The sequence below is a fragment of the Mustela nivalis genome (genome assembly GCF_964662115.1).
Source record: "Mustela nivalis genome assembly, chromosome: 6".
Lineage (NCBI taxonomy): Eukaryota > Metazoa > Chordata > Mammalia > Carnivora > Mustelidae > Mustela > Mustela nivalis.
The window spans coordinates 81,985,116-82,004,920 of NC_139025.1; the positions used below are offsets into that span (position 1 = coordinate 81,985,116).

The window sequence follows — 19,805 nt, forward strand, 5'->3', positions numbered from 1 at the left end:
CAGTCTGGCTGGCCCCATGTTACTGAGCGGAGCTCCTCCAGCGGGCTCCGGCCCGGGGCAGCGGGCGCAGGGGAGCGCGGGGAGCGGCCCGGGGGGGTCGCGCCGGGGCGCCGGGGGAGCGGGAGCCGGCCCTGGAGGGGGCGGCAGTGGCGGAGTGGCCAAGTGGCTCCGGGAGCACCTGGGCTTCCGCGGGGGGGGCGGCGGCGGAGGTGGGGGCAAGCCGGCGCCCCCGGAGCCGGACTACCGTCCCCCAGCACCGTCCCCGGCCGCGCCCCCTGCGCCACCCCCGGACATCCTGGCCGCCTATCGGCTGCAGAGAGAGCGCGACTTCGAAGACCCTTACTCTGGGGGGCCGTCCAGCTCCGCAGCTGCCCCAGCCACCCCCGCCGTCCCCGGCCCCACGCCGCCCCCGCGCCACGGCTCGCCACCCCACCGCCTTATTCGGGTTGAGACCCCTGGCCCCCCAGCGCCCCCGCCCGAGGAGCGGATCTCTGGACCCCCAGCTAGCAGCGACAGGGTGAGTGCTGCTCCGGGCGTGGGTGGCCGGGAGGAGAGGTGGTAGGAGGTCTGGGGCTTTCAAGAGGGACAAAGGTGGCCTGGCCAGGGCCGGGCCTGGGCCCCTTAATGTCACGGTTCCTGGCGGACAAGATCTTAATCCTTGACCCGGGGGCTCGGAGGCTTCATCCACCTTTGTTCAAATTCTCGACCGACTAATCTGGGACGTGTGCCCCAAACTCTGCTTCTGTCCCTGTTACCGCCCCAGGACTAGTGACCCTCTTCCTCAGGGGCTCTGCCCTCCTCATGTCAGTCCTCCTCCTCCTCCCAGGGCCTAATCAGCGAGCTTTTTTCTAACGGTATTTGAGCACCCCCCACCCCAAGCCAGTTTATGGCTTTTCTGCCCTCCGGGAGCAGTAGCTCCTGCCCTTTGATCTCTGACCCCTCCCCCCGGGGCAGAGGCAGCACAAAGCTCCATTCCTCCTCCTCGGGGGAGCCCAAACATCCTTGCAGTTGCTGGAGCCCCAGGAAGGAGGTGAGGGCTGAGGTTTCTCCCTGTGTATACAGCAAGAACTGGCCTTTGCCTTATCCAGTGGTACCGGAGCCTGGTGGACTGTTGTTCTCAGGAAGCTAGAACAAACAGTATGTATAGTTCTTCACCAAGGATACTGACCACTGAGGTCCAGGCAGGCTCACTCCTGCACTATTTCCCTTGGTGTAAGGGGGCAGTCAGTGCTTCCGACCTGTTGCCCAGAAGGGGCTGAGCAGCTGAGCCCACTTGTCTCCTCCTGGCCTCCCCTTTCCCGGGCCCATTCTGAGGGAGGCTAGAGCCTTTGGGGGACCTGCAGGCAAGGGATGAAGGGAAAGCTGGGCCTCAGAGGCCACTGGTGGAGAAACCAGCCCTTGCCCAACTCCATTTAAGTCTTACCCTCCTTGATAGCTGAAAGCCATCAAGGTCCCTCTGGCCCTAAATTCCATGACAGTGACTCTCTGGACTGCCTTGGCTTTGTTGTCCCCTCGTCACACATCCCTGGAAGCTCATCCCTGGGGCTTAATCCCTTTCCTCAGCAGAGAACACAGTTTTATTTGGTTGGAGAGCAGAGTTGCTGTCTGAATCCATTGGATCCCGTGTTGAGGCTTTCGGTGGAGAAACTGCCCTTCTGTCTTGGATAAGAGATGTGTCAGGATCAGAGCAGAAGCCTCAGGAATGTGAATTATTTTTCTCCTCGTTCCTTCCATGGGACCTGACTGTCCATCCTGGGCCAGGATCCTTAGCCTGCAGAAGGAGACTGCTTTCATCACATGACCTTCAGCTCCTCTCCTTCCTCATTGTCCCCCCACTGTTGGGTGATGTGTTGGTGGCAGTGGCAGTGAGGAAGAGGAAGCATTGAGCCTTGTTCTTACTCCCTGACCACTGCCTATTGGCACATAGGCCTGAGCTATACCTGGCCTTCCTCTCTGAAGTCTTGGAATGGCCTAATAGGCTGCCCCGGAAGCCATGGGCTCCTCTAGGACAAGGATCACTGTCCTCCTCATGCCTGAATTTCCCAAGTGTCTGACATGCTTGGCATGAAAAGGGGTGAATAAAATACATCCATTGAATGGTGACTGGCCATTGCTAGGGTGACCTGAAGGTCAGAGACTCCCTTAACTACAGCTCCTTTTGTACATTTCCCCACAGAGACCCCCCGAGGAAGAGGCTGCATCCACACAACTGTGAGAGAGCCATGGTCTCTTCTCACCGAGGGCATCCATGCCTCAGCCTGGGTTGGCTCTGTGGTCTGTGGGCTATTCAGACGTTAGGGGCCAAGAGGTGTCTGACTCTTTTGTCAGCTGCAGGGACAGGAATGAAATCCAGCAGGATCTCCCAGGAGCTACACAATCTGTGGTTTCTTTAGTGGGTGTGATGAGAAGGATCCAGGATGCCATCCAAACTGGCTCAGGGGCAGGGACATTGTCTTTGCGGGCCCCGACCTGGAGCCTCCCACCATTGAGAGAGAGGAGTTCCACTCGTTTAGGAGTACAGTCTGGGGAGTCCCAGAGTCTTCCCCTAGGAAGAGTCCAAGCTAGGCACCTGAGCCCCTTATCCTAAACCCAAGTTCCTGTCCCTGAATGGTGAGCTGGCCTGTTGAGCTGGAGTTTCTGTTCTGTGAAGTGTTTTGTCCCTATCCTCTGTTCCTGTCCTCTCGGCCATGCAGGTCGTCTTGGCTTTTTGCTTTGGGGTTACTTTCTGAGGTGAGATGGGGACTGCAGACCAGGATGGGCCATAGGCTGGCCCACTTTCCTTCCCTTCCTGGAGCCCAGTAGCTGGTGCCGGGTGGTTCAGAACCCCGTGAGAGGGCCTGGTTGTGAAGTTTGATGAAATGGGTGGAAATACTGCTATGATGAGAAGATGGAGGGGAAATGAGCCCTGTGGAAAGTGACTTTGGAGGGCAGGAGAGAATGGGGCTTTCGACAGGGCCCTGAGAGGCCTGTTTCTTAGGCCCATTAGTGTTTCCCCATGCAGGGCTCTGGCTACTGGCCGTCCCTGAGACCCACTGCTGCATTTGGCAAGGGGGCAAGGGTGGCCATCTGGGCGGACCTGGCAGTGCAGGTGTGGGAGCTGCAGGAGCTGCCCCCTGGACCAGGCAGTCAGGGCCACACCATCTGGCCATGGGAAGAGCTCCCTCATGGTGCTGGGCCCTGTCTGGCCTCCAGGCCACATTTGGGCAGAGGGGTGAGAGAATTGGGCCTTAGTTGCTTTGCTCCCTTTTCTCAGATCTGTGACAGGAAAATCCTGGTCTAATTAGGAAAGGGGGATGGGTATGGAAAAGGGGCCCTAATTGGATAAAGCTTGGAGCTGCCTGTGACCATCTGCACAGTGTGTCCTTTGCCTCTATCCTGCCAAGATATGTGTATGTGTGTGTGTGTGTGAGAGAGAGAGAGACAGAGAGACAGAGAAAGAGATGATATGAACAATAAGAAAGGCACCCTGTATGCATTGAAACTAGGGCTCTTGTTCTTAGCTCATGGAGAGGCTTTGGGGGTTCATGAACCTCCAGAAATTTTGTGCAAATATTTGGGTGCATGAGCATTTCTCTGAGAAAAGGCTAACAGCTCCTAGATGCTTAAAGGGTTTCATAGGGCCCCAAATATCAAGAACTTTAAAAAATAAATACATGGTGTTCACATGGACTTGGATCCTCCACGCCCAAATTTGGAAGCAAGTGAAAAGTCAGGTAGAGAGAGGAAAAGGAAGGAGACATTGATGGTGTCAGAAGGCAAACAAGACATGCCTGCTCTGGGGTCAGGAGTCTGACCTGAGGACTGCTGCGGTAAGATCGTGCCTCAGCCAGTGTTCACTGAGGAGTTCTAGAACATTAACTGACACTAGCCCAGGCGCTGAAAGGCACTCACCCCCTAGAAGACCTGGTCCTTGCCTTTTTTGAGCTTGTTTGTTCTTGTTTTAATTTTCCTTTTTCTGACTTCCACAGAGTCTGGAGTTGTGATCTGTTTCTCTTGCACATGTCCTCCAATGGAGGCAGGAGGAGGAAAAAAGAAGGGTCCAGGTGAAGGGACCTTTGTGGACTGGTTAGAGCTCTTAACCCTTTGGCCAGGGCTGGCCATCTTTGCTGTCACTGGGGCTTTGCAGGGGGTGAAGGGGTACTGCCAAGGCCTGCGGCTACCAGGGGACTTTATGGTGGGCCTACCCACTCTTCCCACTGCTGCCTCCTCACACTGTGGCATTCACTCTTGGGGGAAGGCATCTGCAGCTTGTTGGCTTGGCCAGTGACTCAAGGACACCTCAGTTAACCCTGGCACTCCACCTGTTGGGAGCCAGGAACATCTAGGGTGCTGCAGACCATGGGTGGGAGCAGCTGGCTGGGGCCTGGGGCTTGGAAGAGCAGCTGCTGCCCCCTCCAGCTCACCCCCCGCCCTGCAGAACCAGTGGGGATGCTGTGCGAGAGCAGAGTTGGGGCCCAGTCCCACCGGCACACAGGGAGCCTGCGGGGCCTCTGGAGCTTGGGGCGCAGCTGCAGGGCTTCACAGCCCCTCAGGGTGCCACACTCAGGGAGCTGCCTTTGTGGCTGTCCCTGTGAGCCCCTGGAGGACCCAGAGATCTGGTCTTTCCATCTTTCATGGTATACTCGCAGACCATTAACTAGTACCTGCCGTGTGCCTGGTACCATTTTGAAACAGCTGATGTGTTATAGACCAATTGCTTCTGACAACGGCCCTAGGAGAGATTGTTATTATCCTCAGGTTATTTAGAGGGAGACTGAAGCCCAGGAGTGTTGCATCACACGTGCCTGATTTCACAGCTAGTAGGAGAGCTGAGGTTCACAGCCAGGCGGCCCAATGGCAGACTGGCTGCCAACACTGTGCTGTGGGACCACAGCTCCTTTTGGGGAGCTGTTCACCGAGTGTGGGGAGCAGACTCAGAGAAGGAATGAAGAGTGCACACAGTGCTGGGTTCTCCATTTTCTGAACCGAAAGGCCAGCACTTGCCACCCAGTCCTGAGGTGGCCTCAAACACACCTTACAAGGGTTATCGACCTCCATTGTGTATCCGTGATGTTCGAATGTCTTACAAGTTTGACATTTCTTTGTAATTAGAAAAAGATGCTAACAGATTTGTTTCGTGGGAAGGAGTTTCCATGGCAGATAAAATTGGGAAGGGTGATTCCAATAAGTGGGAACAGAGGGCACAGAAAGTTAGATTTGGGGGAAGGTAAATAGTACATACCGTTTCCAAAACTGACAGACTTTCGGCAGAAAAAGGATTTCACGGTTAAATACTTTGGAGAAATGCCGAGTTAAACAAAATTAGACAGCTCTCTTTGCTACACGATTTCTCAGAGCCTTTAACATGCTAAAGTGTATTTTAAATCTACAAGTGCAGGAGAGAGGATGCTCCATTTCCTGAGTTGTCTGGAAAATCTGCAGCAAGGCAGTGAGAGTCAGGAGACCTGGGTGCCAGTCTTGTCTCTACTGCCACCATCTGTGTCCCCTTTCTAGCACCTAAACTCTGGGCTTTAGTGTCTGAGTAGAAGAGATCAGCGGCAGGGCCAACATCTGTTGAGCACTGACTGCATTCGAGCCTCTGAATGAAGGACTTTTACACTCATTGTCCTCTTTCCAATCCTATGAGGTGGGTAGTAATACCATCCCCATTCTACAGGTGAAAAACCAGAGGCTTCCAGACATTAAATGTCAACGGAAGACATGGAGGAAAGGGACAGGGGTAGACTTTGGCAACCTTGCAGAGCCCAAATCCTGTGACATGTGCCCCCTGCTAGCTGCCCTTGGACCAGCGAGCCCCATGGGTAGGGTCAGGAACTCCTAGTGGGGCCCAGCTGCAGAGCGGAAGGTAGCACCAGATGGTAGGCCTGCCAGCTATCTTAGGAGAGGCTCAGGCAGGAAGGAGAGTCCAAGAAGGACAGCTGCTCTGGGAGGGGCACTGCCCCGTTGGAACAGGCACAGGAGCCGGGTCTGGAGCCTGCTGGATGGCAGGAGGGAGGGGATCTGGTTGGCAGGAGGCATGGGGACAAGGGGGCCTCCGGGCAGCAGCTACTTGCCTACTAATTTGGAAGTATTTCAGCCTTTCAGTAGCATTCTGCCTACCAGAGGTTTGCCTAAATATCAGCCCTGGTTTTAGGTGCCTTCCCTGCCAGTTCTTCCCTTCTGCCCTTGAACCAGAGGCTTTGATCCCTGCTCAAGTGCCGGTTCTCTGGACAGCCTGCTCCCACAGCTGCTACTGGTCTGTCCGAGTGCTCAGCGTTGGGGTGAATGGGGATCTGAGAGTCTGTTGCTCCAGAAGCTAGAGTCTTAGAGAGAGAGGCCTTTGGAGCATCTAGTAAATGTACACTGAGTGCCTCCCTTGTGCCAGGCCCTGTGGCGGACGTGGTATACAGCAGTGAGTACAGCAGTCAGACAAAGGTCCCATGAACAAAATAAATCATGATAGAGCAAAGGTGTCAGAAGCCTGCAGAGGCAACTTCCCCCAACTGAGCATTTGGCCTTCTCATATGGCCTAGAAATCACGGGTGGGTGCCTGTCTTGCCAACCTTCCCAGCAGGTGTTTCTGCTTCTGCTCCTGCCTCCCAGCCCTGTGGGTGGCTCCTCTAGGTGACCCGCCCAGGGCGGGGGGCTAGGTTTTCCTGGAGCAGGGTGTGGAGTCTGGGGTGGAACAGAGGAGCCATTGAACTGCCCACAGAGCTGCCACCTGGGTGCCCACAGGCACCGTGGGCTGGCCCCAGGGAGGCCTGTGCTGGGCCAGGGAGAGGTCACAGCTCAAGTCCAGCCCAGGGCTCCAGCAGGAAGGGCACTGGCTTGGTTGGGGAAGGGAGGGAAGGGGTCTCTGCAGAGCCTGGGGGACTGGGGCTTGGGCGCAGCACTTCTCTCAGAGCAGTTTCTCCAGGACTCAGTGCCCCGCCCCCCACTGGACTCATGATGCCTTTCTCTTCTGAATAAACAAGGAGAACTGCTTCCTTTGTCCATTCTTCCTGTTTTATGTGAACTAATTTAAACAGATACCTACTGAGCACTTTTAGGTGCTGGGAATTTAGCAGTAAGCATGGTCCTACCCTCAGGAGGCTCAGGATCTGCAGGAAGACAGATGATGAAACAAGTATTTATTACAGTGTAATAATACCCCAGCACAGAGGCATCTAACCATACCTGGGGGGAAGAATGGAAAGGAATTCTGAAGAAAGAAAATCATGTAATCCAGGCAGAGGGAAAGCCTCTTTGGTAAGAAACAAAGCACAAACCTTTCAGGTAACAGAGTGATCCGAGGTGGGTAGGGAGAAGCCCAAGAGGGAAGTGGAATCTTTAAGTCCCTTTAACTCTGGACTTTTTCTTGTGGGCATTACACTGTTTAAGGATATCTCATCCGATAACTCGGTTCCTGTTAAATAGCTGTTACATAGGAGTGTGAGGCTGAGTGCCAGCTGCCAACCGTAGAGCCCCCTTGGTTGGGTGGGTGGGGCTGTGGGTGCTAGTATGTCTGGGAGGAAGCAGCCTGGGGTGGGAGTGGATTTCTTATCTCTCCTTCCTGGAAGAAGGAGGACTAGGGGTGGAGGGCTCTGAGGGGAGACAGGCAGTGATCTAGTAGAAACATTTTTATAGTACCTACTGTGAGCCAGGCGCTTCTTAGAGCTAGAGAGACAGAAACAATAAAGAACTCTAGGCTGGTGGGTGAGCTGATGGTGGGGATGGTATGACTTGAGATGGTGGTCTTCTCAGAAGCAGGTGGAGATTTGAGGGAGGTGAAGGAGATGGGGGACTTGGGTGGAACAAGGTGGAACATGGTGGGAGCTGAACTGAAGGGAGAGATGGTAGGAGTTATTGGGATGTGCTTCAGAGACCCCTGGAGGGGCTCGTGGGGGTCCAAGGAACATGCAGGAGGAGTCCCTGTGGTGGGTAGTTTCCTTTCCCCCATCACTGCTTTGCTATGGGGTCCCAGATCTACTGACCCAGGGCAGAAAATCACCCCCATAGCCTTCCTGCTCAACTGGCTCCTGCAGTTCTGGTCTGGCCCAGACCCAAAGCCTACATTGAGAATGGAGGAGAGGCAGGAGTGGCCCCTCCTCATGCCACAGGCCCCAGAGCCACCTCTTGTCAATGCCTGTCAACTCAGTGCAGTGCTTCCCCTCAGGTGCTGGCAGTCCTGGTGGGCTGGGCTCTGTCTCTGCTTAGGCCTGCCCCCTTCAAGGAGCCTGTGCCCAGCTTGGAGAAAGGCTCTATTGTCCTCTGCTGCACCCCGCCCTGAGCACCTTGGGCTCTTCCTCAGGGTGTGTGGCTTACAGTTCGCTCTGCCTTGACTGGAGCAGGGACAAGAGGGTTGGTCATGAACCACTTGTGAGGGAGAAAGGGGCAGTGCGGGATGTGGAGTGTCAAGGCTACGCCTTCCCTGTTCCTAGCCTCCAGGAACCAGGGGATTTCAACTGAGCCCAAACCCTGGCTTTCCTCAGGGCTGTCAAAATTGGTCTCTCTCCTAGGATGGCCAAGACGCCCACTGGTGGCAGGTTGGCAGAAGCATTTTGCACAGAGGGCACACGTTCCGACTGGGTTCCCACACTTAGGTGGAATGGTCTTGGCCGTACTATTCCCTATCTGCCCTGAGCCTCCATTTCCTTAAAATGAGTGTAACAATGCAGACATGACGTGATGGTGAATGTTCTGAGGCTAGACCAGCAGGACTGTGCCATAAAGTGAGTATTTGGTTTTGTTTTTCTGTGTGGTCAGCAAATTTTTCTTTGTTCAGCATCTGGGATGGAACTTGTAGGCATGGACCAAGTTAATCTCTGAGTTGCCTGCTGTTTCCTACTTGTTCTGTGAACTCCTTCGACACCTTTGTAACCAGTTCTCTGAATTGAATCCCTCTGTTGAACCATCTGGTGTTGAACACCTCTGTCGCTCTGCCTGGACAAGGACTGAGGCAGGCCTTAGTGCCCAGAGCTTTATCCTGGTCATTTAACCTAAGTGATGACCCAGAGGCAAAAAATTAACAGAAAAGATAGATCTGCCACTCTGTCGGCAGCCTAGTAGGGGAAACCTGCAGAGGAAGAAGCAGAGCTTGTCCCCGTCCAAGCTCAGAGCCTGCCTGTGGATGCCTTTTCCTCTAGGTCTAAGACATTCTGTCCAGGACTTACTCCCATGGACAAAGCATCTGGGGAGATACAGAGCTGTCTCTCAGATGTCTGAAGCCTGCTGTCCTCACTGTCTTCCCACAGTTGGCAATCCTTGAAGACTACGCAGACCCATTTGATGTTCAGGAGACTGGTGAAGGCCCAGCAGGAGCTTCAGGAGCCCCCGAGAAGGTCCCTGAAAATGATGGCTACATGGAACCCTATGAGGCCCAAAAGATGATGGCTGGTGCGTGATGGAGTCAGGGGTGGGGGATTGCTGCCTGAGACCTAGGTATTGGCACAACAGGCTCTGGGACCCACAAGACTAAGGATTGATTCCATGAGACCATGGGTACACCACGGACCACCTTGGGTCACTGGCCACTGCCTTCAAGAGAGTCAGTTTGGAGAAGGAGCCATGACTTGTGGTGCCTGAGATGTGAGGTAGTAGAGAAGGCCACACAACTAAAGGTCAGGCCGATAGAGTTAGGATAATCAGGAGGGGCAGGATAAGTGGTGTGGGCTGGGGGTCGTAGAACCCAAAAAAGAATCACTAGCTTTAGGGAAGGTGGTGAGCTTGAGAGGTTGTGATGTCAGAGTGAAACAGCTTTATAGCGGTTGGAACCACAGGGCTAGAGAAGGGCAAGCTGGTCAAGGAGTGCAGGCAGAGAGTAATGAGTAGGACTTGGTCCTGGGGAGCAGAGCAGAGGTCAAGAGAGGGTCCAGGGAAAGAGAACTAAGCAGAGGTGATCTGAGAGGAGGACAGGGGTGACTTGGTCCAAGTCAAGACCCCAAGGCAGGAGGGGAAGAAGATTTGTTCAAGGGCATACCATTTTAGTGTTGGGCATACTGAGGAGCCAGAATGAGAGGTCACGGGGGCAGTGAAGGGCCTTGAAGGGGGGAATGAGGCATTTGGACTTGCTCTGGAGGAGGAAGAAAACCAATATGGATTCTTGAGCAAGACAGAAACAGGACAAATACGGCATTTTAAGGGGATTACTGAGGCTTTGGTGTACAGAACAGACCAGGAGAACTGGGCATCAGAAAGATGAGTTAGCAGTTGTAGAAACTGCTGAGGCTTTAAGGGAGCAATAATTAGCACCGCTTTCTTCCCCTCCTGAGCTTGGAGATCACTGAGAAGTCAGATTAAGGAACTAGATGGATGAAGATAAGAATGTCAGCTTTATTAGTGATACAGTAGATTGGAGAACATCACTTAGCTATGTCTCCGTTTAATAATTCAGAGAATTAAACTTCCCCATTTGGGCTTGGGCAATGCAGCACAGCTATAGGCCCCTTCACAGGAGCAGGGTGAGGAGGCAGGAGGAGAGAGAGCCAGAAGGCAGAGCTGTGAAAGAGAGTGAACATCCGCTGGTGATCAGATAAGCTGCTCTCCCTACTTGGGAGTGGGGTGAGGGGGCAGAGAGCGGTAAGAAATGTTCTCCATGGAGCTCATGGAAGAGCGGTCAGAAGTGTTCTCCATGGAGCTCATGGAAATTCCAGCCAGTAGAGGAGGGCGAGGAGGGCTCACCCTAGCAGCAATCTAGATGTGGAGAGATGAGACTAAGAGTCCTCAGGTACTGGGGGCAAACAGGTGGGATTTAGAGCAGGAAGGAGGGCCAGGACCGAGGAGAGCAGTGTAGTGGACAGAAAGGGAGAAGGTGGAAGGGTGACTACCGTCTTTAGATCAGAGTGGTGTGTACCCCTCAGAGGCTCATGAATGCCCTGGAATTGTATGTGAGAATTTGCACATGTTCTGGAGAGTAGCTCCATAGCTTTTATTGTATTTTCAATGGGGCCAGTGATCGCAAAAAGAAAATCACAGAACAGAGTAGAAGAATTTCTTGGGAAAGCGGCAAGTTTGAAACATTCAAGTGAAAGATCTTATTGGCAACTGGAAGTGTATATGGTGCCATGAGACTGGGCAAGGAGTGAGGGCAAATAAGGCCTGGTTCTGGGGAACAGAGACCAAGAGAGGGGCCAGGGAAGGAGTCCAAACGGGTGACCAGAGAGGACAACCATGTAAATGACTTGTCAGAAGGGGACAGTTGCAAGGAGGGAGTGCTCAGCAATAGCTGAGCAACAAAGAAGTATTTTCTGATTGTCAAGTGGTATTACTTGGGATGCAAGGAAAAAACTGGAGCTGTGTAGCCAGGAGGAGGTGGATTAGGAGAGAACCCTGCCTCAGTTTCCGAAATGTGTAAGCCTCATTTCCCGACCCCTTGCTGGCCATCTAAAGATCTTTTTTCTGTCTTTCACTCTGGTGCTTCTCTGCCCCTGCCTCCATTGCATCCCATGCTTTTTGGAACCCCAGAAATGTTTTGAGGGCCATTGGGCCCCCAGAGCCAGTGGCATCTCCTTTGAAGGAGGCTTGGTGTGTTGCTGAGGATGCTGACAGAGAAGCTGAGCTGGGCAGCCAGGGCCGCTCTCACATCTCCCCTCCTGCCTTGTCCTGGTAGAGATCCGGAGCTCCAAGGAGACAGCCGCTCAGGCCTTGCCGCTGTATGACACGCCCTATGAGCCAGAGGAGGAGGGGACCACCCCTGAGGGTGAGGGGGCCGCGTGGCCTCGGGAGTCCCGGCTGCCAGAGGATGATGAGAGGCCCCCTGAGGAGTATGACCAGCCCTGGGAGTGGAAGAAGGAGAGAATTTCCAAAGCCTTTGCAGGTAAGCCCTTGGTGGAGTTGGTGGGTCTGCTGGGGTCTCCAAACAGCTCTCCAGGCCCAGGGCAGTGGAAGGAGTGGACCCCAGGGACTGGGGGAGGCCCTGAAGCTAGGCCCAAGGGAGGAAGTTGAGTGCATCTCAGAGATTGGCGAATTGGGCCATGTGGGTGCAGTGCTGTGTGCGGGTCAGGGAACAGGTAAGGGAGGATGAAGGGTCTCCCTGCATCACCACCTCTCAGAGCCCAAAAGGCTTAGGCCACTTCCTTCTTTTGGGAGACAGGGTATATCTTAAAATACAGAAATTCCAACAAAAAGATAAAACTTGTGACATGTTAAATATTTACCCTTAACAAAAGAAGGCATTTAACAGCCCAGACAATGAAAAGGGCTGTGTGTGTAACCTTTAGAGATCCCAGCTGTGAATCAGAGAGCTGTGTCTCCCAGTAGCAGGCTGGATGAGACCAGGGGCACCTGTGCCCTGAGGGTATTTCTGAGGAGCAGGAACAGGTGGGGAGAAGGAGGCGGTAAGAAATCCCCTTGGTTGAAGAGGGTTAGGTTTCTCCTGTGTCACACACCCCAGTGCGGATCCCAGGCCTGGAGTCCAACCCGGGGAGGTTTGGGGAGGTCGTGCTGAGTGGGTGCGGCTGGAGAGGGCTTTAGCCCCTGGATTCTTGATTCAATGAGAACATAAAAGATGTAAATGCCATTTGACTTCACCCCCACTCCTATGGCCCCTTCACCCCTCCTTGGGCAAGGGGGCTCATGCTAGAGCTGGACTCAGCTCTCTGCCCTGTCCTCCCCGCCCTGGCGGCTAGACTGGAAAACCACAGGTTTCTAATTTGTTTCCTGTAAAGCGTGCACCATTGAGGAGGGACCATTTATCTCCAGAAGTCTCCTTGGAGAATCAATACTGTTTGGATTGCTTAATGGGAAAATCTATGCTCGTCATTAGGAAACCTCGTTAGCAGTCCTGCAGCCACCAGTGGCATCCCTTTCTTAATTGTCGGGGCTCAAGATTGAGGGTGTGGGGCTAAATTTCAATAAAATATCTGCCCCCACATCGGAGTATTCCTGACAGCCTGAAGCTGGGCTGTCAGTCTCACTGCCCATGACTTCCCAGACCGTGGGTAAAAGGAAGGGCGGCAAGTCTGAGGGTGCCAGGAGGCTGTGGGAACCTGGGTGTGGTGCCGGGAGGTGAGGGCAGCTCGTTGTCCCTCCTTTCTTCCTTTCCTGCTCCTTTTGGGCCCTGGAGGCTTCTGAGGCTTCAAATGAAGGGGTCTCACGTGGCTGGCAGGGCAAGACTCTGCATCCTGTTTGCTATCTGTGCCCCCCACCCTTTGACTGAGCTAGCCTGGTGTGGTCACTGTGGCTCCATCCAACCTTCTGAGAGTCCTGCTCCCCCCTCAGAAGCCACTCCTGCCTTTGCTCTGACCCTCCTCCTTTCTAGGCTATCCTGTGTCCTGGCTCTGGGTTTTGGTGTCTCAACCTCTGCCTCTCTCTGTCTCTCTCTCTTTGTCTCTGTCTCTGTCTGTGTCTCTTCTCCCTGCTGCTGGCTCCAGTTGACATTAAGGTCATCAAAGACCTACCTTGGCCTCCGCCGGTGGGACAGCTGGACAGCAGCCCCTCCCTCCCTGACGGGGACAGGGACATCTCCGGTCCAGCCTCACCCCTCCCTGAGCCCAGCCTGGAGGACAGCAGCGGTGGGTCCTGTGGGAGCTTCTGGCCAGGGTGACATGTTCTCTCATGCCTCAGGCCCTGTGGGCTTGGGTTGGAGGAGCTGGAATGGGGCAAGGTTTGGAGAACCCAGGAAGAATTCCCTTCGTCCTGGAGGAAGAGAGAAGGGACAAAGCACACATTCCTCCTTCCTCCAAAACGTGTGGGGGAAGGGGTCTCCTAAAGGAGTCTCTTTCCAAATATCTTTCCCACCATGCCACAAAAATCCACTATTTTAGATTCACTTCTTTGCATAGGATTTTGCCTGACCCCACCCTTTGACAGTGTGAATAACTCTTGAGGCAGGGATGATGCTAGCACAGGAAGTGTCTGAGTCCTTCCAGTAAGTAAAAGGGTCTGATCCTTGCATCTGGTAACTGAGAGACAATAAGATCCTGAAAATGCTACAAGGAGAGAAAAAACCCAAATGAGAAGAAAGGAAGCATTGAGCACTTCCATCTCCATTCAGTTTTGTACAGAATGGGCAGCCAGGGGTTTGTGAACACCTGTTTGTACATTTGTGCCTGAGTGTGAGGGGTATTTTGTAAATGTAGGATGAAAGAGGGTCTCTGTCACCTGTCCATGTGTGCCTGTGCCCATGTGGCTCACTGGCTTCCTCCCTCCAGGGGGCTGCTGGTTCAGTGGGGCAGAGCCACCCCACCTGGGTTTCTCGGGTGGAGGCAGGGAGCCTGTGGGCAGCAGCCCTGGGGGCGGGGGAGGGGCTGGCTGGCTGGTGGCTTCAGGCAGGATTAGCCTGTCAGGATGGCACCAAGGGGAATCGGATAATTGTTCTCAAATCAATAAGTCATTTCTACAGAATGGCTTGGCAGGGTGATATGGAGAACGGTAATGAACTCTGAGGAGGAGAAAGAAACAATATTATCAGCGCTGAAGCCACCCCGAGGGGTAATGGAATAGGGGAAGGCAGGCAGCTGCTCCAGAGGGAGAAGTTGAAGTGGTTTCTCATGTTGCCTCTCTCTCCTCTCCTCCCACAGCATGGGGACTGGTAGGTACAGTGTGGCATAGGAGGGCTGAGCCCCACCCCCAACAGGGGAGTGAACCCAAGATTCTGTCCCCAGAGCCAGTCAAGCCCAGGAGCATGTCCCACCCTTCTAGAACATTCCTTTGACCCCTTTTGGCAGAAAATGGGGGGAGCACTGGTTATTCTATAGAGCTCTGTCTCTAAGGGTCCTCGGAGTCTATGACTGGTGTATTCCCCACAGCCCAGTTTGAAGGATCTGAGAAGAGCTGCCTGTCACCTGGCCGGGAGGAGAAGGGGCGGCTACCTCCCCGACTCTCTGCAGGGAACCCCAAGTCAGCAAAGCCCCTAAGCGTGGAGCCCAGCAGCCCCCTTGGGGAGTGGACAGACCCAGCACTGCCTCTGGAAAACCAGGTGTGAGTGTCTGTGTCCAGCTGGGGACTCTCTCCCCTCCCTTCCCCTCCTGCCACTGGCTTGCCTGCAGGGGACACCCAGAATGGGTGGGCCAGGACGGCGAGGGACCCAGCAGAGATGCCCCCCTTCCTCTCTCTTGTCCTCAGCTGGTACCACGGGGCCATCAGTCGAACAGATGCCGAGAACCTGCTCCGACTGTGCAAAGAGGCCAGCTACCTGGTGCGCAACAGTGAGACCAGCAAGAATGATTTCTCCCTGTCCCTCAAGTGAGTAGGGGTGGGCCAACAAGCAGTGTTAGGCAGGATTAGCTCATAAGCATGGCACCAAGGAGAATCCATGGGAGGACAACCAGCAGGACAGGAGGACCAACATTCTCCCCATGCCCAACCAAGCTGGGGAGAGCTCTGTCCCTATGAACATTTGCTGACCCTGGGCCAGGCCCTGGGGATTTGGAGCAGTCTGAGGCTCAGCCCCTGATCTCAAGGAGCTCAGAGTCCATTAGAGGAAACAGTCAAGCCTGTCCGATGGGAGGGGAGGGTCCTGCCACCCCTCCCCTGTCACTTACTAGCTGTGTGGCCTGGAGCCCCCTTAACCTCTCTGGGCCTCAGTTTTCTTACTTATAAAATGGGAGAATAATAATATCTACCTTGTAGGGAAGGATCAACTGAAGTAATATGTGGGAGGCACTTAACATGGTGCTAAATGCTAAATAAATTATCACCATCATCTTTATTAATAGAAGTCCAAATGTTCTTAAAGCACAGGCAAGGAGAGAGGAACTTTGCTCAAGGGAGGCTGGGTCCTGGGAGGAGGGTGGAACAGCGGACACAAAGCTATTGTTCACTGTGAAGAAGTGGGCAGGTGGTCTGGGTACTAGTGGCTGATAACTGAATCTTAAAGGATCCAGGAAGAGGAGGGGGTGGCAGGACCTCCCCTCCCATCAGCCTTCCTTCCCAGGAACTGATAGATCAGCATTGGCCTCCTAGGCCATCCTGGTAGAATGGCCAGCCTTCCCCTTCGTCCCCAGGAGTTCTGCCTGGTAGATCCTACACTCCAACAACAGCCTGTCAGGTGGTGTGTCTAGTCACATCCCCCCCAACACTGCTGGGACATCTGTACCACCTCCTACCACACTTTCCGGGGGCATTAGATTACAGGTAACCCCCACTTCAAACAAATGCAATATACAGAAAAGTTGGGACTATTAAACAGATACATTTAAGGATGATTATTCAACTTCAACTAAAAGATAAGGGGAAAATGCCAGTCTATATTCAAATTTTATTCTTGGGCTTAATAAAACTAGCTATGTGACCCTAGGCAAATCATGAAACCTGTCTGGGTCTTGGTTTCTTCCTTTGCAAAACGCATTAATGGGTACCACTTGGGTTTCTTGCCACTCTTATACCCTGAAAATTATCATAAAATCAAAGGAGCATTTAGGAAAAGTTAATATGCCAAAAATCTGATAAAACACTAGGAATGTGTATTGCTTTAATAGATTAGAGTCACAGAGCATCTACTGTGTGCTGAGCAGCGTATATACCCTCTCCAAAGCACCAGCCTATAAGATGAATCTCTTTTTTATAGACAGAAATAAATACCAAGAGCTATGTGAGTTGGTTGAGGCCACAGGTAATGAAGTGCCAAAAGCAGGATTTGCACCCAGCTCAGTTCAGCCTGACTACAAGACCCACAGTCTTCCATCACATAGCTCCACCCGACATCAAATCTGGAACAGTCCAAGGCTGGGTTAGACAGCAAGGGTCTGGCTCCCTGAACAGAGTGGGGCAGAGCTCAGCCCTACCCTGGGGAGTACAAGGGGGAGGCAGGCCTGGATGCTGCTTCAGCCCAGCCTCATCTGGCCCCACCAGCATCCGGCTGCCAGAGCCTCGTTTGCATATAAATGGCTTCTCTGAAATACAATTATGGTTTCTCTGCTCTGTGTAATAGAAGGGCTTTCACTGGTAATTAAACAGCTTCCTCCGAAAGCCATGTCAGCTCTGGCCCTGCGGCCCAGCCAGTCCCATCCAGGCTCCTGAGGGTTGGGCAAGGACTCTGCTTGGGACTTTATCCCAGGAGGTCAGTTCTCCAGATCGAGGCTTATTGCCACTTATTGCCCCTTTTGGCCAGAGCTGTTCCTCAAGGAGAAGATGCAGTGCAATTTTTGGGAGAGGTGATTATCCCAAGTGGACTGTGGGTAGGGGCTTGTCCCCAAACTGTGAGAGGGTGAGGGAAAGCAAGGCCCAAGCTAGTACCCACAGCTTTGGGCCTGGGCCATGGCATAGGGCAGACAGGGGAGAGGATCTACTCACTGCCTCCCCCTCTCTGCACCGCCCTCGGGGACTGTACAGTTTCCTCAGAGTCTGTGTGGTCCCCATCAGCCTCAGTCATTATCTCAGGCCTACAGAAGAGGGATGCCTGTGTCCCCCACCCTCCACCCCATACACCCAGCCTGGGGCTCCCAGCAGGCTTTAGGGTACTGTATCCTAGGAGAAGGAATTGGGAGGGGTTTTCCTGTTATCCCTTTCCTCTCTTCAGTCATCCACTCTCCATCTTCACTTGTGGGCCCAGTGAAAAGGGTCCAGTCAGAGCCCTCTTCGTACCCAGGCAGGGGAAGGAAATGAAGTTTGCCCCTCACCAGTCCTACTTCCTTACTAGTTTCTGAGCCCTGCACTTGTCCCCAGGTAGGCTCTGACTGGGAGACAAGTATTCAGGCTTTGGGGCTCCCCTAAGGATTGCTTCCTCCTTGCCTGTGGACCAGGCCTGTGGTAGCTTGGGCAGACGCTGTTCTTGCTTGGTCCCCACCCCACCCCCATGCTTTCTCTCTAAGACAGAGGGTGTCCGGGTAGCTGGGAGCTGGCCAGAGCTCTGAGCAGCAGGGTCCTTGTCTTGGGGGCAGGGCCAGGCACTAATGTGGATTTCCTGGATTGTGTCAGGGAGATGGGAGAGGCAGTGGAGCGTTTCCTCTCTGAGGGAGGGAGTTACAGCCTCACCGATGATGTCATCCCAGGCTGAAGGGATAAAGGGGGGGGGGGGCTTGGCTCAAGGCCCAGTTAGCAGGAGGGTAAAGGGATATCCCCAGGACAAGGCAGTTGAGACTTCCAGATTTGGAAAGGATTTCCAGAGCCCCTAGCTCACACCCTCCCCTGGTTTCTAAAAGAGAGCCTCAACCAAGATTCACTTGGTTGTCAACAATGTCCTGCCAAGGATGTGTGTGTCTCCACATGAGTCACTAGGAGCCCCACCCCCACCCCCTCCATAGCTCAGAGATGGGGAGGGCAGACCAGCCTTGGCCATGCAGACTGGAGGACACTGGTGCCTGGGTCCCAGGATTTGGGGTAGGGAAAGTGGTCGCTTGTTTCCACCTGCACATGCCCTGTACACTACACACACATTCTTGGCACACCCAGTGCCCTTACCACAAAACCAATGCCTACTGTTACCCAGTCACAAAATCCTCTCTGCCTCCTCCCTGTTTCCTGGACTGGCCTCCACCTCCCCTAGTCACCTCCACACACAGCTGGCCCGAAAGAGCATTTGCTGCAGGGGTCGGGGTTGGGGAGGGAAGGGGGACCCGAGAGGGCCCCTACTCACCAGGGTCTCCTCTCCTCTTCCCAGGAGCAGTCAGGGCTTCATGCACATGAAGCTGTCCCGGACCAAGGAACACAAGTACGTGCTGGGCCAGAACAGCCCACCCTTCAGCAGCGTCCCTGAAATTGTGCATCACTACGCCAGCCGCAAGCTGCCCATTAAGGGGGCCGAGCACATGTCCCTGCTCTACCCTGTGGCCATTCGGACTCTGTAAATGGGAGGCCTGGGCACTGTGACAAATCTGGACCCAGTCCTGTGCCCACCCCCCTGCTGAGGTCTGTGGCTCTTCCCAGGGACATGTTCTGACAAACCTTTCTTCCCCTCTTCCCAAAATCAAGTGGACGCTGGAGATTCCTTAATTTATTCTAAACGGGAAGGCCTACTGGGGCCTTGGAGTAAAAGGCTGTCTGGAGCTGAGGACAGAGGAATCTCTGGGGAGAGAGGACAGCCCCTGGAGGAAGGGGGCGTCAGAGCCCCTGGTCGCCAGAGGAGTTTAAGATCCGCAGCGCCCCCCCCCCGCCTTTTCCGCCGCTAGGGCACAGGGGGAGACCCCATTCCTCACCGTCTCCTTCCCCCGGGTCAGTGTGGGGTGGGGCAGGACGCGGGCCTTTGGGGCGCCCTGGCCATCTCTCTGCCTCCATCTCTAAACCACCGGCGGGCTCCGCCCAGAGTCCGGTGCGGGGCTTGGGGAAGCCAGAAACCACCACCACCCCCGCCCCACCAAGGATGGAGCGGGTCTTGGGGGTTGGAAGACGAGGGGAAGGGCTCGGGCCGGAGGGAACTTGTGCAGTCCCCGGGCCGCCCCGGCTCCCGGCCAAATGCAATAAATAAACCCAGTCCTGCCAGGCACAGCCGCGTCCGCGCCTCCAGCGCCGCCCCCCGGGCTGTCGAGGGAGGGAGCTGCGAAGCGAGCACAGATTCTGTTTATAAATCAACTTGGGAGCAGACACAGGCCGGCTGTGAAAAGCACTTTCGAAGCATCAAGTTCCTTCCCTTGACGAGATGTCAAAACATCCCCCGCCGCCCCCGCCCCGGCCGGGGGCACCCGGAGCCGGCCGGCCGCGCGGCGCCCCCTCCCCGCCACGCCGACTTGCGCAGCTCCCCAAGAGCGCGTCCAATTTCCTGCCAACAGCCATTCGTCTGGGAGGAGGGGAGCCGCGGAGAGACAAAGAGGCAGCGCGCCAGGCGAGGGGGAGCGGGCGGCCCTGCCACGCGGAAGCCGCGCACCCGCGGAGGCGGGAAAGCTGGCGCGGCCGACTGCGCTTTCTTTCCAGAGGAAGCGGGGCCTGCTGCGCCTCCTCCATTCGCCGACCCGGACTCCGGGCCCCCAGGAAAC

The 19,805-nt window shown here is 54.7% G+C and overlaps 1 protein-coding gene across 3 annotated transcripts; it reads left to right on the forward strand.

Moving 5' to 3' along the window:
- The first annotated feature begins 1 nt into the window (after nucleotide 1).
- On the forward strand, nucleotides 2-19,318 carry SHF (Src homology 2 domain containing F). Of its 3 annotated transcripts, XM_082734277.1 has the most exons (7): nucleotides 2-517; nucleotides 9,213-9,354; nucleotides 11,567-11,773; nucleotides 13,329-13,469; nucleotides 14,706-14,877; nucleotides 15,022-15,141; nucleotides 18,497-19,318. In XM_082734277.1, exons 1-7 carry the CDS (start codon nucleotides 17-19, stop codon nucleotides 18,681-18,683), a joined length of 1,470 nt encoding a protein of 489 aa, XP_082590403.1. In that variant the 5' UTR covers nucleotides 2-16; the 3' UTR covers nucleotides 18,684-19,318. The 3 variants fall into 3 exon arrangements, with proteins under 3 accessions (XP_082590403.1, XP_082590404.1, XP_082590405.1); XM_082734278.1 differs by lacking the exon at nucleotides 13,329-13,469; XM_082734279.1 differs by lacking the exons at nucleotides 13,329-13,469; nucleotides 14,706-14,877 and having other exon boundaries at nucleotides 18,497-18,667.
- The last annotated feature ends 487 nt before the right edge of the window (nucleotides 19,319-19,805 follow it).

Excerpts from the sequence above, each read along its gene's own strand:
- SHF (XM_082734277.1), top strand. The coding sequence starts at position 17 with ATGTTACTGAGCGGAGCTCCTCCAGCGGGCTCCGGCCCGGGGCAGCGG. Across the intron at positions 518-9,212 it reads CCCCAGCTAGCAGCGACAGG|TTGGCAATCCTTGAAGACTA; the intron begins GTGAGTGCTGCT and ends GTCTTCCCACAG. Across the intron at positions 9,355-11,566 it reads GGCCCAAAAGATGATGGCTG|AGATCCGGAGCTCCAAGGAG; the intron begins GTGCGTGATGGA and ends TTGTCCTGGTAG.